Source organism: Pavona decussata, unplaced genomic scaffold, assembly GCF_977016875.1.
Source record: "Pavona decussata unplaced genomic scaffold, jaPavDecu1.1 SCAFFOLD_79, whole genome shotgun sequence".
NCBI classification, from domain to species: Eukaryota; Metazoa; Cnidaria; class Anthozoa; order Scleractinia; family Agariciidae; genus Pavona; species Pavona decussata.
In genome coordinates, this window is record NW_028145497.1 from 305,353 (window position 1) to 322,676 (window position 17,324).

The following is a 17,324-nucleotide window of genomic DNA, read 5'->3' on the forward strand; positions in this document are numbered from 1 at the left end:
TGTGTTCATGTTTTGTTCTATCAGGAGCTGTAGTATCAATACGTTGAACTAACAGTAAAAAGAAGTTCAATATTGTCTTCATCTTAATTGTCACAACGATAACTGAGTTACACTGTAAATTGCTGCGATAAAAAACAACTCACGAAGAGTTGAATATTCGGAAGAAATGACACTCATGGCTAAAAGTGTAGCATATTCCGTAGGAATCTTCCTCTTCACATGTTCTATTTCTCGCTGTGATAGTCAGTGTCCCCTTGGTTATCAGGGATCTCCGTGTACAAGTAAGTTTTGATTTTCGTGCATAGATCAAGTCCATCTTTTATTTCTTTTACGTCGCACTTCTATGGAAAGTGGATCAAAGCTGAAGTATAGCGCTTCAAATAACTGTTGAGACACACAAGTTAATTCAAGTCAGCTTCAATGGTCCAAAGAAAAAAAGTTTTTAATTTGATGTGTAGTTCAGTCCGAGTGACACACGCAGTACTCGGGAAAAAGAAATCAGAGTCCTCCCAACAAGACTCGAATCTATCATGGTTCTGTCATCTATAATTTATCTATAATCTTTCACTTGAAGGCCGCTGAGGTTACCAATTGCCTAGATAAATAATAAATGAGAGCAAGGACCCAGACTCACAAAGTCCTTCCGAAGTTAAAATGTATCCAAAGCTTATTGTTAAAGACGCGAATGTTTGCTTCTCAACAGAGGTGGTAACTAAAGGTAAATTGGCAACAATGAAGAGATTCCATCATTCCAGTGTTGGCGTTTCTTGCGTAATCCCCTCCTCTCTACTCCCCACCGACGCAGCACCGTAGATTCTTTACAAACTAACAATCCATTAGCTTAACAGGGCTTCGTTAAACTGGCCCTGACCTCTAAATGCTCTTGGAGAACGCGTCAGCCATCATGCAACGAGGGGAACTGAAGATACGAATTTTAAGCTGTTTAAAGTATCTCGAGCAGTCGTGTCACTTCTATATACAATACCCCCACCCCGATCCCCGTTGGCGAGGGAGTCCACTGAATTTTCGAGAATTTCACGTTTGAGGAACCGTTTGGTCATACAAACAAACATCGGTTAAACATCGCCTGGGTCTTCAGTCCCATTTCGCGCCCACACTCTTAGGTTCCTAAGTTTTTTCTTTTTCGGTCATTGTTATAACCAATAAACCTGTACAAAAAAATTGAAATGAATCAAAGTAACAGCTTTGGTTTTGTTTTGTTTTGTTTTGCTCTTTTTCTCTTATTTTTTTCTCTTTTTTTCTTCTTTTTTTTTTTTTTAGAGATTTATTGTGCACAGTTTTTTGTTTATTTATTTTTTTTATTCTACATGAATAGTCCGTTCGTGTGAATCATTACCACCACCCTCCAATGGACGGTTTAAATCACCTTGTCAGAGGACATATCAATCCAAGTGCGAATTCGAATGTCTGCAAGGATACGAGTTGAAAGGTTCCGCTGAAAGGACATGTACCGTGAAACAACCATTTAACATCATGGAGTGGAGTGGAACAACCGTGACCTGTGAAGGTAGATTTTCTTTATTATTGATAAGTTTGAAATACCTGACCATTAACTAGCACCATCAAAGTTTTTAATAATCAAAGGTTCGATTTGTTCGATGTCACCAGGCTCTGACTCTCCTTTGCAAGTTGTTGATGATTGATGTAATCTGCTACCCTGCAGAATCTGGGGGGGGGGGGGGGGGGGAGGATGCAGATACGCGTCCCAAGATCCATTCATTCGTTGATTGTCTCATACGATCACGACTCCAATCTGTATTAGGAGTGCGTTCTTTCTAAGTCGATCGAACTCATCAAACAAACAAAACGCGCCGAGTTGGTTCAAATTAAACTGGCCTGTCTTTGGGGCTGAGGTAGTTCCTTCTCACTGCCTTAATGGCCCAGTGATGATGGACACAATCTGTGAATACCGGTGTGCTCGCGGATATCATGTGGACGGATGTTCCACGGATATAACCGGGAGTGCTTTAATGTGCAAAACTGATAGAACACGGGACGCTCCAGTTCCCAAATGTCGTGGCAAGTTAATTTATCTTCTTTTGGATTTTAATTAACCTTGCCCATATCTATATATTACAGTGCTGTATAAAGGTTTTCATGTCATATGTCAAACATGAGAATACTTTAGAGGCTTGAACATAGAGAAATGTGCTGTAACAACTAGGCGCACCCAGGTTTTCTTCGAGTTTTTTTTTTTATACCCAATGAAAATCTCTCAATAACTTTTTTGATATAGCTTCCCGACCTATTGACGAGGGTGTCTGGGACATAATATACTGCAGTCATCATGTTTTATGATGTGATGTCAGCGTCTCGATGTCATGATCATCGCGTCTTGTTGTTGGAGATGTAAGGAGAATCCTAGATTGTAAACTTGTGCAATACAGTTCATTTCGATGCAGAGTACTGCCCCCTCCCACCCACCTGTAGTGCTGTGACATCTGTCAATCATACGAGCACGCGGTCAAAAAGGGTACTCCCACTCACCTTGTAATCGTTGCGAGCATGGAGTCAATAAATCACAGTTGAGTTTAGACTTTCGGTGGTTTTACTTGAACGGTACAAAACACCACACCGCCCTTCCATAATAACAACAATTATACATCAAACAAACTGGTTACCTTTTAGGACTAAATTACATAAATTACATTTTTTTTCAGTCGGTAAATTTACAGATAACATCAAGACTCGAACCTAATCGACCTACCGATTCGACTTGTTCTGGTATTACTGAGTTACAGCACAGGCATCCCAAGCTCAATATCAGAGAACCGTTGAATTTTATGTTTTAATATGGGAATTTAATATGGGAATAAAGCGGATTGTGTAAAATAGTAGAAACTAACATTGTTATGTCAATAAAGTCAACTTACCCTGTTTCTCCTTGTATTCTTTGTCATTTACCAGCTTTACAAGCCGATTCGAAGCGATTTCGGTGATTTAGCGTCACTCAGGTTTCCACTGTTAAGTGTAACGAATGGCCGAACTCTATTTCAGCCATGCTCAAAGCCTGAAACGGAATAAATCCATTGAAATCGTCCCAGTGTCCCAATTCCTTCATAGAATCAAACTAGAGATGAATACCTATCTTCACAACGCATTTCCGACTCGACTGAAGCCGTATCACGTTTGCTAGAAAGATTTTCTTTCAAGTCGGCTCGATTCTGAAATTTCGAAAGACCCCCGCCAGAACGCCATGGACACATTGAACGTTCGAACTCCACGCTGGGTAACAAAAGTTCCCCGGCACGGGTGGTCAGCGGCCAGTTGTCCACAGGCAAACAGATTTGTTCGCGGGGTCTCCTCGTGTCCTTTTTGTCAAGACCGTCAAGGGACCATTTTTTCCATCGACCAAACAAAATTACTACCGGACGTGTTTCCCAAATTTAAAGGATGCGATCTTTTCATCCTAGACGTAAGTTTTGAATTTCGTGCATAGATCAGGTCCATTTTTTATTTCTTTTACGTCGCACTTCTATGAAAAGTGGATCAAAGCTGAAGTATAGCGCTTCAAATAACTGTTGAAACACACAAGTTAATTCAAGTTAGCTTCAATGGTCCAAAGAAAAAAAGTTTTTAATTTGATGTGTTATTCAGTCCGAGTGACACACGCAGTACTCGGGAAAAAGAAATCAGAGTCCTCCCAACAAGACTCGAATCTAGTATGGTTCTGTCATCTATAATTTATCTATAATCTTTCACTTGAAGGCCGCTGAGGTTACCAATTAGTTAGATAAATAATAAATGAGAACAAGGACCCCGACTCACAAAATCCTCCCAAAGTTAAAATGTATCCAAAGCTTATTGTTAAAGACGCGAATGTTTGCTTCTCAACAGAGGTGGTAACTAAAGGTAAATTGGCAACAATAAAGAGATTCCATAATTCCAGTGTTGGCGTTTCTTGCGTAAGGCCCTCCTCTCTACTCCCCACCGACGCAGCACTGTAGATTCTTTAGAAATTGACAATCCATTAGCTTAACAGGGCTTCGTGAAAATGGCCGTGACCTCTAAATTGCTCTCATATTAGAATGTACAATGCGCGTAAAGAACCTAAAACGTAGAGTCTATTCGTAAAGTCAGTTGGTTTAAGCAGCCTTATGTCCTTCGAAAATTATTAGGTTTTTTTTTTTAAGAAACAGCAAGCTACCATTCTTACTTTTAAAATTATTTCTACTTCTTATTTCTAGCCATCGAATGTCCTCTTCTTCTCGTAAATAACGCGGAACCTCCTACCGGATCTTGTTCGCCTCCTTTCGTGAGTAGCCCTGTTTACGAGACCAGCTGTACCTTTCATTGTCGTTATAACTACGAACTAAAGGGTTCCAAGGTGCGTGTTTGTCAACTTGATGGAAAGTGGTCTGGAACTGCAACGAGCTGCGAAAGTATGTGCATCAAGACAATGTAACTAAATTTAAAAACGTAAAAACGTAAAAAAGAACAAGGTTGTAAAATTCTGGCCTGGAAATCAAAGCTGAGAGCGATGAAAAATGTAACTGCAATATCGAAAATTGTGAAAAGTGTGGTTTATGTTAATTGAGGGAAACCATTGGGAAATTTTCGATTAGATCGTTCAAATATAACATTAACTGATCAAATGTTATAAATCATACAGGGGAGATTAAGAGAACAAAGGAGCACTCTTAGAAATCCTGCGTCAATAACTCGGTCACCCAATCATTGTTGTACATTATACAAAAAAATCTTGTGAAAATTTTAAATGCATCTTGCTTGATACTTAACTTTACAAGAGCTGACAAGGAAAAAAAACTTTTATACAACTCTCAGTTAATAGGCCTTATCACGGTTTTCGACGCCATTTTGACGGGTAGGCAAACAGGCTTGAAATAACAGTGTTCGTATGGAAATCCGATGTCAAATAATTTTCATAAAACATCGCTTCTGAAAAATTCATGAATTGGAAACTTTCGGCATTAGGAAAAGGATTTTAAGAACAAAATTGGAGGGAAGTAGCTGTGACAGAAAGCATCCAGTCGTGTTTTGAACTTTCCATACATTTGTCTGTATAGCGAACGAGCCGTGAGCTGCTACTAAAAATAGTTCGAGGGAAAAAATACAGGGAAATGTATGGAAAATTCAAAACACGACTGGACGCTTTCTGTCACAGTTACATCCCTCCAATTTCGTTCTTAAAATCCTTTTCCTAGTGCCAAAAGTTTCCAATTCATGAATTTTTCAGAAGCGAGGTTTTATGAAAATTATTTGACATCGGATTTCCATAAAAACACTGTTATTTCAAGCCTGTTTGCCTACCAGTCAAAAAGGCGTCGAAAACCGTGATAAGGCCTATTTACTTTAATTCTTGGGAAGGCAAACAGCTTCGATCGAAACTGAAGAATGACGGATTGTTGGAGAAAGCGTCAACCATCATGCAACGAGGGGAATAAGAAACGAATTTTGAGCTCTTAAAAGTATATTGAGCAGTCATGTCACTTCTATTTACAATGTCCCCACCCTGATCCCCGTTGGCGAGGGAGTCCACTGAATTTTCGAGAATTTCACGTTGTGAGAAACTGTTTGGTCATACAAACAAGCCTCGCTTGGGTCCTCATGTCCCGTTCGCGCCCACCCTCTTAGGTTTCTAACATTTTTCTTTCTCGTTTATAGTTATAACCAATAAACCTGTACAAAAAATTAAAACGAATCAAAGTAACAGTTTTGCTTTTTGTTCTGTTCTTTTTCTGTTTTGTTTTCCTTCTTTTTTTTAGTGATATATTGTCCAAAGTTGCCGCCTGTCATTGGAGCTGAAGTCGTTCCTTCTGACTGCCTTAATGGCCCAGTGATGGCGAGCACACACTGTCAATACCGGTGTGCTCGCGGATATCATGTGGACGGATTTCCCCCGCAAATAAGCTGGCGTAGTTTAACGTGCAAAACTGATAAAACATGGGACGCTTCAGTTCCCAAATGTCATGGCAAGTTAATTTATCTTCTTTTAGATTTTAACTAACCTTGCCCATATCTATATATTACAGTGCTGTATAAAGGTTTTGATGTCATATGTCAAACATGATTTTTTTGAATGCTTCAGAGGTTCGAACATAGGGAAATGTGCTGAAATAACTAGGCGCACCCAGGTTTTCTTCAAGTGGAATTTTATACCCAATGAAAATCTCTCAAGAATTTTTTAGATATAGCTTCCCGACCTATTGAAGAGGGTGTCTGGGACATAATATACTGCAGTCATCATGTTTTATGATGTGATGTGAGCGTCTCGATGTCAAGATCATCGCGTCTTGGAGATTTAAGGAGAATCCTAAATTGTAAACTAGACAATGCAATACAGTTCATTTCGATCCAGAGTACTGCCCCCTCTCACCCGCCATACCTAATAACAACAATTATACACCAAACAAACTGGTTACCTTTTAGGACTAAGTTACACTTTTTCAGTCGGTAAATCTACAGATAACAACAAGACTCAAACCTACGACCTTCCGATTCGACTATTTTGAGTGTTGCTGAGTTACAGAAACTCATATGAGCTAGGCTTGTGTGAAAAATCTCCTGTATGCTGCTTGGATTTGATAATTGAGTAAGTGACATATGTGAAATGATTGAGATGCTAATTACAGGACCCTAGTTTAATGGCCTAGCTGACAAGTCAACTGTAAACTTAATGCCACATTTCTTTTAAATCTGCAGATTTCCAGCCTCCGACCTTGAACTGCCCAAATTACCTGACCACAACAAGCACGCTAAAAGGCAAAGCCACAGGAAAGGTCTTCTGGAGTGTTGAAGTTTCGGACAATTCTCTCAGCGTGGATCCACATGCAAAGATCAAAGTACGCTCAAGTCATTTGCCTTCACAAGGACTTCCCATTGGCTCGAATACAATTAAAGTAAATGCCACTGATAATGCTGGAAATGTCGCCGTGTGCATCTTCTTAATTGAAGTCAAAGGTTAGCTGAACAGAACTGCTTTAGTAAAAGGATAAGGGGTTAATTTAGAAAGAAACTGCGATGCTGCGTTTGGTTTATAAACAGAGCTGATAGCTTAAGTAAAGCGGCCACCACAAGGAGATTCGAGTGCTGATGTTTCGAGCGTTAACCCTTCGTCGGAGCGAATCAAGGAATTGTGGGTTTTATGTGTTCATATAGTGAACAGCGGAATTACGCTATTGGTAGGAGCTTGGTAAAAGCCTTTGTTCTTGTTTTGGCGTTGTCCTTGCTCAGGTACCCAAAATTCTTAAAACATAAATCAGCCAATAAATGCCTTTATGTTTTAAGATTATTACACAATTGAGAGAGTTAGCCACTCAGAAACGGATCATCTATTGTCTTGCCTAGAAAAATGTAGTGAATATATGTGTATGTTGCAGCTGATTCAGAGCTGTCGACCGTTTACTATCAATGCCGTTTTAGATCCTTGTTTTAGTAGTAAATACTCTTGACTACTTCAGAAGTAAGTAAAAATTCAGTTTTATAATTGTATTGAAATTCCGTTTTAGATACTGAGCCCCCGACCTGCAGCTTTTGTCCTGCAGACATTGTTCAAGAAGAAACAAACCCAACAGCAAGAGTTAACTGGCGACTGCCGGTTTGCTCTGACAACTCGGGGAAGCCTGTCAGTATCGTATCAAACATACAAATTGGGGCGACATTTCCAGTTCCCAGTACCTCCGAAGTCCAATATAATGTTATAGATGAGTCCTACAACGTGAACAAAAACTGCTCATTCAGGATAACTTTGAAAGGTAAAATACCCAATGGCAGATCTGGGTTGGGGGCGGCCTCCTCCCACTCCCCCCGCTTATTATTTTTTACAGTCGAAGTGTAGAGGCGAGACATCGGGATATTTTGTTTAATGAAGAAAAGCAAGTCAGGCGTTCGAATACGGGGCGGCCCGCAACTAACCTGAAGTCTGGATCCGCGACTGTAACCAATCTGAGTCAGTTGTACAACCGGTGATCGGACATGCCACCGACAAAAACGTGGTCATTCAAATGGGAAAACACGAAATATGCGCATTATAATTAGATCACCTCATAATTCCATCAGGTCGCATCTGCAGGTCTACACTTTGTGCGGAACAACGTTTTATCAATTGAGTGTATGCAGAAAGATCACACATTGGTATGTAAAGCGGCACAATATGCGCTTTCTTTGTATTGAAAACCAGCTATAGCTAGAGCAACATCGTTAAAGCTTAACTTCTTAACTTAACAAGATTGAAATAATAGTCGCGTTGGAGAGTTAACAATTTAACAGTTTTAATTGAGGTTAATGTGAATTCACGGCGGCATAACCCAGTCCTAGCGATTTCCTTAAGAGCCAATTTTCAAAGTGGACACGAGCGCGAGCTAGCTAGTTAATGTTATCAGTTTACATAAAAAGACATAAAACACAACTGCAACACTTCTAAAATACTTGCATTTGCCGAATTCTATAAAAATAGATAAATCTTTCCCACGACGTTTTCGTAGAGTGATTGGTTGTTCGGCTGGGCTATTTCAGTAAGCTGTTAAGGTTGCGTACGTAACTGAGATGGTCTCTTAATTATCAATATCTTTCTATTATGGACCTCTGAAAGAAGACCGAGACCGAAGGCAAATTCCCTAACAGTACATTGACCTTCTGACGCCATGAGTCCACCATGGTCATATTGTAGTAGATTAATGTTCCTCTTTTTGTGTCTGAGCTGTAAAGAATAAAATATTGATATGACGGACCTTTAGGTAAAAATTGTCTATTTAATTCTGTTTATATTCAGAACTAATGCGTAGTTGTTGATTTTTCCTTTATCAGGTAAAACGTGTCCTCGATTTCCACCTCCCCTTAATGGAGCTTTGGCCTGCATAACCGAAGAGAATTCTGAGACCTGCGCAGTAATGTGTGAGACTGGGACCGACTATGAATATAACCCGCCCTTGCTGTACTTTTGTTCCAGTGGGCAGTGGAACATGTTCTCTATGATGCCGGCTCACTCGCCAAACATGCCCTGGCCTAACTGTTCTGGTAAGTTTTCTTTCACACTACTGCTTTTTACCTTTGAAAGCGCATATTCCTTGCCTGCTTTTTATATGTTGGGAAAATCCCAGAAATCAGCGATTTCGTTGTCTCCAAACCGTTCCAGTTGTTACTGGATAAAAGCATCGGCGACCATCGGCGATGTAAAAATTGTAGGGCACTAGGAAAAGTACCCCATTTTAAATTTTTGAGGTTCTGAGAGACTTCGCAGTGATCTAAACGATAGCCGATGCTCTCCGGCAGCCAGGAAACATTTGTGTTTTTGTATGTCGGGAATGATTGCCGACCCTCGTAGAAATCTGGGACGCGTCGGGAAAATAGAAACACTCTCGACTTTCCTTATTCATCACCGGTCATCCCACATCCCAGATGATCGATTTCAGCACGATTTTCGTGTTTTCATAAGTCAGTAAAATCTTTGACTGTCGGGCCTGACAGCTAGCGAAAATTCCTATTTTCTGGGATTTTCCCGACGTATGAAAACCCCAGACTTTACAGCATTTTTCAATTGATTGTCGTAAAACCAAAACCAAAGTTATTACTTTGGCCAATCACAGCAGGCGCAGACAGCGCCATTAACCAATCAGAATTCAAAGAAAATACATGTAACCGAAGCTTAGCGCAGGAAAACATGTGCGAGCGAGGGACGATTGGTTTTGGTTTTACTTCTCATGATTTGGTTGAAAAAATTGGCGCGAGTTTTGTTAACCAATCAAAGAACGTAGTAATGCAAAACGAAAGCCAACGCGCAATTACTTTCGACACTCAATCGAAAACTATGGCGTTATATCCCGGCCAAAATTCAAGTTCTTCTTTTCAACTTCTAGTTCTCATTTTATCTTTGCTGTCCGAGATTCTACGTTAGAGTTTCACAATGCCACATTGTACTTTCATAATACGAATTTTGACTTCTTCTTTCCAAATTCTAACTTACATTTTATCTTTGCCGTCCGAGATTCTACATTGGACATTGGACATTGTAAGTTTCGCGATAAGACAGCGCCGTTGCTCATTCCTGTTACACATTTTCAGAAGCACCGTTATTCGATATGTGAGTTTAGTTATTTTATGCAAGTTTCACTTTTCAACTTCAGACACGCATGAATGATCAATGATAGACTGTTCCAAAGAGAACGTAAAGAGTAACTGCTGTACTTTTGCGGGTGCAAATCAATGTGGCGGAGAACGATCGTGAGTACCCTGAGTACCTACGTCAAGCTCACATCACAGTCAATCAGGTATCCATCTCCATGGCCTTAGAAAACATAACGAATCCATTTGAGATTGATGGATTAGTATTGAGACTGGACTATCTTATGCGCACGTTAGTAGTCAGGGTATCCCATGAACATGTCAGATGAAATTATCCAACAGCTTGGGGAAGCTTGCAACGAGCTGACTGCAACAAGCGAGGCTCATTCAAGATCGATTGATGAAGATGCCGCCGAATTTAATTCCCAAGTGTACACTCAGCGTCATGGAAGACCAGCCTTCAAGATAAAGGAAGAAGAATTATCTCTTCTCGTAGAGGAAGGGTTTAAAATCCCTACAATTGCACGTCTGTTCGTGGTATTCACACGCACAATAGAGAGAAGAATGCAAAAATATGGCCTTTCTGTATCAGGTAAGAATATCAGAAAACTTTGGTTCTGCATAGTTTTAAAACAGTTATCTGTAAGTTCTCCATGCCCACTGAACAACCATATCAGTGTTGATTGATATTTACAGAGAACTCTTTTTAAATTATGCAGATCAAAAGGTTTTCCCGATATTCTAACCTAATACTGAAAGGCCATTTTTCTGCATTCTTCTCTCTATTGTGCGTGTGGATACCATGAATAGACGTGCAATTGTAGGGATTTTACAATAAATACTTTATTACCACTTCCCCAATGAGGATTTTCAGAGCCAAAAATATACAGTTAAGCTAGAAATAAATCATGCAGTTAGAAAGAATGCTACGAGAGGAGATAATTCTTCTTCCTTTATCTCGAAGGCCGGTCTTCCACGACGCTGAGTGTACACTTGGGAATTAAATTCGACGGCATCTTCATCAGTCGATCTTGAATGAGCCTCGCTTGTTGCAGTCAGGCTGAGCTCGTTGCAAGCTTCCCCAAGCTGTTGGATGATTTCATCTGATATGTTTGCGGGATGCCCTGATTTACTAAAGTGCGCATAAGATAGTCCAGTCTCAATATCCATCAATCTCAATCTCATATTTATTTGCACCCGCAAACGTACAGCAGTTTCTCTTTGGAACAGTACATTGTTGATCATTCATGCGAGTCGAAAGTTGTAAAGTGAAACTTGCATGAAATGGCTAAACTAACATATCGAATGACGGTCCTTGTACTGAAACTGGTAACAGGAATGGCGCCGTCTTATCGCGAAACTTACAATGTCGCATTGTGAAACTCTAATGGGTCCTAATGTAGAATTGCGGACGGCGAAGATAAAATGTAAGCTAGAACCTGAAAAGAAGAAGTCGAATTATGTATCATGAAACTACAATGTCGCATTGTGAAACCCTAACGCAGAATCTCGGACAGCAAAGATAAATTAAATGAGAACTAGAAGTTGAAAAGAAGAAGTTGAATTTTGGCGGGGATTTAACCGGTTTTCCTGTCTTATCAACATAATGAACTGATTAATTGTTGATTGATTGATTGATTGATTGATTGATTGATTGATTGATTGATTGACTGATTGATGATTTGTTTAATGATTACACGGTTGATTGACTGATTGCTTTCTTCTCTCTTAGCTACAGCAAACCCATCTTGGATACGAAGGATGATTCCAGACTTCTTCTATAACGGTGATGACCCCAACTTCCAAGACGCCATTAAAGTGAAATTCCTTGCCCTGTTAAAGTCACCTTTCATTCCTCCGTTTTTTCGAACGAAACAATACACTAAGGATGACATTTCAGTCTTTGTAGGAGCCAAAGGTAATTACCTCTGCTATTCTCTTCTTATGTATATAATAAGTATGATTATTTTGGAAATAATGAAATAGCTATGCATCATACAGTAGAGTAACAATACTATTTTCGGATTTAACACCCTTTAAAATCTACTTTGGGCTACTGTGGGTAGTCGAGATTTTACTGTAACCAAGACGTGCAACGTACATAAGCCTGAAAAGGGGAATATGAAATCAGCGGGTCGCTGCAGTTTCTCGAAAGCCCCGGCGGCTTTTGCCGTAGAACATTTTACCGACTGGAGCCAATTTTTCGTGCAAACTTGCCAACGTGTTACATAAAATGACAAAGACTTTAAAATCAGTAAGCAATGAATCCCTATTTAGAAACATTGTGCACGCAAAAGCGTTTTGGGGTCTGGTAAGTAATCGGGTATTTCAAGACACGGGTTGTTGACATGTCATTGTTGGAATTTTACAGCAAGTTACCGACCAACATCAGTCGGTCATGGTAGCGTACGTGTTTTAGTAGTTTTCGGTGCAGTTGTTTGAGTTTTGTAAGCTGTTTAAAGGCCGATTTAGGTGGTACAACTTTTGCATACAACTGTTTTACGCGAAAACTGTAGCGGACATTGCTCGCGTCTTGCAAAACTTCATACACTAACTGACTCTCACCATTCAACATTGCCGGCCTACGTGCACGGAAAGTTGTAGGTTCATTATTAACTCGAAGCAATTCGTATCGTGGGCTTATCGTCAGCATGTCCCATTCAACACAGTCCTATACCCTCTAAATCGACCGTATAAGAGTTCCGGTCGGATTATTTCATTTTTTCAAATCTTAATAGGAGATCATAGGAATAATGAATACATCATCTAATACAAGAGGCTATGTTCACTTGAAGTAGAAAATAGCACGCAATTAATAATAACAATTCAAGGAACATGACCTGAGCTCCAAGTTGGCTTGATAGTTCAATTGGTAGAGCCGCACCGGAGGTCACAGGTTCGAATTCCGTTCAAGCCATTTTTTTCAGTGTTTTTTTTTCCTCAAAAGTCTGGTTGCTTAGTTAACTGCAACAATCTTTCTTCTATAAAAGAATTCACATGCTTGAATCCGCGCCTGATGTTAGGGGTGTCTTGGATTCACTCAAATGAAATAAGGTTTGGCGTTTTGGAACTATAAATTTTACACAACAATTCAGATGCCAATGCAATGTGTAGGCCTTTAGAATATATTTTATTACAAAGACGGAGACAATTTGTCCTTTTGGTATCAACTTATGCCTTACTTTTATGATTACAGGTTAAAGATACAAGGAAGCGTTCAAATAGATGAAAACAAGGTAAGGCTGGCCTGTTGAAAGGTTTCTGAATAAACAGTGCAAAATTGCACCTTGAGATCTCTTCCAGTTGTCGTTCATTTCTTGTAAGTTTCCGGCGTTCGTTGTTAATCATTTTAATGATTTTTGTTTCACTAACATCGGTCCTCCTCTTGCCACCAAAATTGCCCATACCACTGTTGGCTTCAAATCATATCTCAGTGGTTACTATGCTTATAGTTTCTTCGTTTTACCTACTACATATGACGAGAATACAAATATCGATTCATCTTCAGCTCTTTGTCATAGTTTCAATGTCTCGAAGATGTTCGCGAAATCGTTCGCCTAGTCTTCTTCCTGTTTCACCAATGCATAACTTTTTGCATAAAGCGCATTTAATTTTAGTTTTATAAGTGCATTTTATGCAATAGATAACATTAGCGGAGGTGCATTTAAAACGGTCGGTGACTTTAATAGATCCTTCGGATCCCGAAATTTTGTTGACGTTGTGAACGAGAGGGTAAGTTTTGCAACGTGCGCGCGCACTTAAAACCACCAGGTTGGTTGTCGGATCTTAGGAGGCTTCTGACTGGAAAGTTTTTTAAAATAGGAAATTTATTCTTTCACCACAAAGAACACTTTTTACAATTACTTACGTCACTTACGTTGGATACTTACACAACTGACAATACGGCACTTGAACTACTTACAATAGGCCATTTTCTTGATGGCGTCATTTTACTAAAACCACCAGAATTCATTTCGTTTTCCTTTTCAGATTCAAATTTTGTAATCCAAGTGGATAGTAAAGAACAATAGCTCTAATTAGCCTGATAGATCAAAAACCAGAAAGCTTCTGGTAGTTGTAGTAAAATAACGCCATAGTGTCCTATTCAGTACTTGTACTGCTTTCGGTACTTGGAACGCTTCATACGATACTTACATACGCAGCTAACAATACAACACTGTAATTATCTATTAGTATATACCACACGAGTGAATAGTAGTTTTTGCGGGCGCTGATTGGCTAGCTCGAAGGTGACTAGCCAAGTACTATACACCCCCGTGCAGCTGAAGAGAAACAAGATGGCTTCCCGTTTCGCAACGGCTACTTAAGAAGAAATTATTCCGATAAACGAGGCGGCTGTTAAAAAAATACATAAGTGGCAAACAAAGTTTGGTTTGACGGCATTAAATGGTAAGTTGTTTAATCTTTTCAACCTCATATTCTAAGGCGAAAAACGAAAATACAATCCCTTTTTTACGAAAACTGCCGAGCACTAAAATTACATGAAAACAATGAAACATCTAATATTTTTCAGCATGGTTTCAACAACAAGACGAATTTCATAGAAAAATTGAAGTATGACACTTACGAAATAAACAAGTGTCTCAAAAAAGTTTTATTTGTCTGCAATTCAAGAAAGCGAGAGGGAACTTTCTACAATAAGAAATCACTTACCGGCTGGCGCGCGAGATTTTCAAATTTCATACCATAGAGTGAGTATATTGTCAGAAATAAAATAATTTTTTGGTCCGCTAGTTATTCAGCTTGAGTGGTATACACTAAAACAATTATTTACCTCAGTGTCGGTAAAACTGATGGATATTTACCTCGCTGCTTCGAATTCGCGGCTAGGTAAATATCCATCACTATTCACCTCCAGTTCGGTTAATAATTTTTAACTAATATTAATTATTACGATACGAAAGTATAAACAGACTGACTGAAAAGTTACCTATGTTTTTATCGCGTTTGAATGAAATTAGTGGAGGATGTGAAAGATTATGCCAGTTTCAGGGTAATTTTGGAGCAACTTGAAGCTCTGCAAACTGATGATGTTTTTTATCGCATATGTATGTCATTCTTTTCCTTCTGTGACGTTTGCAGTGCTGACTGCCGGTCAAATAATCCTTTTTATAATGACTTTTCACATCCAACAAATTTTGTAATGAGAATGACTAATATTATAAGCCTTATAGTTTCTTGTAATGTTTACTCAGTACTTTTCTTTTTTGTGTGTAATTTTTCGTTGAGGGGGTACCCGAAATTTGTCTTGAAAAGAACTCTCGAGTCTGTAACTAAAGGCACTCGACTGATTTGTACAAACAGGGAAAATATTACTGCAAAGTTTAATGTTCAGTTAGACTATTGAGAATAAAAACATGTTGCCACGGAGAAAAAGCCCAATATGGGATATCTTGAAATATAGAAGTACATTTTACGGACCTGGAAAACTACCAGATAAAAAACACGGCAAACGGTGTGGTACTTTTAACTAATATGTTAATAGCTAATACCGTTTACTTGTTCGCAGGTTGATGGAATATCGAAGATTTAAAGTAAGAAAGAAACAGTGTTTATTTGTAACAGAACTCAAATAAACGTGTAACACAACACCGCATCCTTGTCGTATGTGTGTCTGCTAATTAATATGAAGTAAAGTTAGACTGCCAAAAAAATTCGTACGGAGTTGCATTTATTTGTTTGGTAGCAGTGTGGTGTTCAAATCATTCTCTTTTTAATTTCAGTTAGGCAAGGTAGAATCTCAAGATACAATAAGTGAGTTTACGCAACAGGACGGCTGATGTGGTGGGACGGGAAATAGTGCTTGTGTGACCAACGTGACGGCCAAGTATTCATGACTCTTGATTGTAACATTCCAATCGCTCGTGGTTTTCAGGTTGTCACAGATGAGAAAGCAACAGTTTTAGTCGAAAATCGCCTAAAAATGTGAAATTGGTCACAGAACGATATTTTTCCGTCCCCTTCCGTCAGTCGTGAAGCAAAAAGTTCACTCCTTTGTGGTCTCAAATGCGTGATTTCAAATTCCAAGATTATTCCTTTCTGGTCTCAAAGTCGTAAAAACAGCCAAAACTCGAACAGTAAGGTTGCTACTTACTGCTCTCAGATTTGATCCTTTATTTTCTGGTCTCAAATTTGTGAAAATGACAAAAATTCGAAAAATCTTTATTCTCTTTTGGTCTCAATCTCTAGAAAATAGCGAAATCGAGCAGTAGTTTCATTCCTTTCAGGTTCTTGTTCAGTTTCTTGTTTAATTCTTCTGTTGTGTTGTGTTGTGTTGTGTTGTGTTGAGTTGAATTGATTTGTTTCTGTTGTTCATGTGTTGTGTCCTGTTGTTGCATTTTGTTGAGTTTAGTAGGTCTATTCTGTCAGTTTTGTTCTTTTGTTGGGCTGTGTTGAGTTGAGTTGACTGTAGTAGGTTTATTATGTTTGTTTTGTTCTTTAGTTGCGTCCTATATTTTGTGTGAGGTTGCCCTTTTAATTTGTTGTGTTCTATATTTTGTTGTGTTGTTTTTTTGTTTTTTTGCTTTGCTATTTTGTTGTGTTCTATGGTTGTGTTGTGTTGTGTTGTCTTATGTTAAGTTAAAGGGTAATTAGATGGTACGAAGATTGTATTCGGTGTTGAAAAGTTGTGTATTACGGAAAGAGGAGGGTTCACTCTCTATACTGTACGCTTAGTTTACTGATTCCGCCCAAACCATCCGGGTGGTGTCGCACTTATATAGGCAAATAACAATAGCTTGATGGCAAAACCAATCAGAAGCAAGTGGCGTCATCAGGTAACAACCAACAGGGAAAAAGCAGAGAAATAATTAATGCAAAGAACTTAACATAATTAAAATGGATTAACATAAGTGACTGAAAACATAGAAAGATAATGTAGACAGACTAGAAATAATAGGGGGCTTCACACTAGAGCTTGTAAGTATAATCTAAGTGCACTTGAAACCTACTTTGAGTGTGAAGGGGTAAAACCTACCAACTTGAACTTTACTTAGTGACCATGGAAACTTTCGCAGTTCAAAGAAGCCGAAGTACGCCGCCAAGTATGGCCAACACCACACTTGAGAACGTACTTGACCAATAGGGAAAGGGAAACCAAGTGAAAGCCACGTGCTGCGGTGCCAGGACAGATAAACATTTTGCCGTGAACCAAAATTAATTAAAAAAAAAAAAAATCAAAATGGATGGTTGGAGATACGCTTCGCAGTTTGAGGACTCCATGGAACAGTCTTTTTTGTAAGTAAACATAAAAAAGAAGGAAA

At 39.1% G+C, this 17,324-nt stretch overlaps 1 protein-coding gene across 2 annotated transcripts; it reads left to right on the forward strand.

Annotated features, from left to right (window-relative positions):
* The first annotated feature begins 102 nt into the window (after positions 1–102).
* Positions 103–15,658, forward strand: LOC146476128 (sushi, von Willebrand factor type A, EGF and pentraxin domain-containing protein 1-like). Of its 2 annotated transcripts, XM_085114968.1 has the most exons (10): positions 103–281; positions 1,337–1,528; positions 4,209–4,403; positions 5,748–5,954; positions 6,685–6,942; positions 7,491–7,736; positions 8,788–8,997; positions 11,774–11,959; positions 13,238–13,277; positions 15,572–15,658. In XM_085114968.1, the coding sequence occupies exons 1-9, from the start codon at positions 167–169 to the stop codon at positions 13,240–13,242; spliced, it is 1,614 nt and encodes a 537-aa protein (XP_084971094.1). In that variant the 5' UTR covers positions 103–166; the 3' UTR covers positions 13,243–13,277; positions 15,572–15,658. The 2 variants fall into 2 exon arrangements, with proteins under 2 accessions (XP_084971094.1, XP_084971095.1); XM_085114969.1 differs by lacking the exon at positions 4,209–4,403.
* Positions 15,659–17,324: the final 1,666 nt, after the last annotated feature.

Coding starts and splice junctions, on each gene's coding strand:
- LOC146476128 (XM_085114968.1), top strand. CDS start 167: ATGACACTCATGGCTAAAAGTGTAGCATATTCCGTAGGAATCTTCCTC. Junction 282..1,336: donor TCAGGGATCTCCGTGTACAA/GTAAGTTTTGAT, acceptor CTACATGAATAG/TCCGTTCGTGTGAATCATTA. Junction 6,943..7,490: donor CTTCTTAATTGAAGTCAAAG/GTTAGCTGAACA, acceptor ATTCCGTTTTAG/ATACTGAGCCCCCGACCTGC.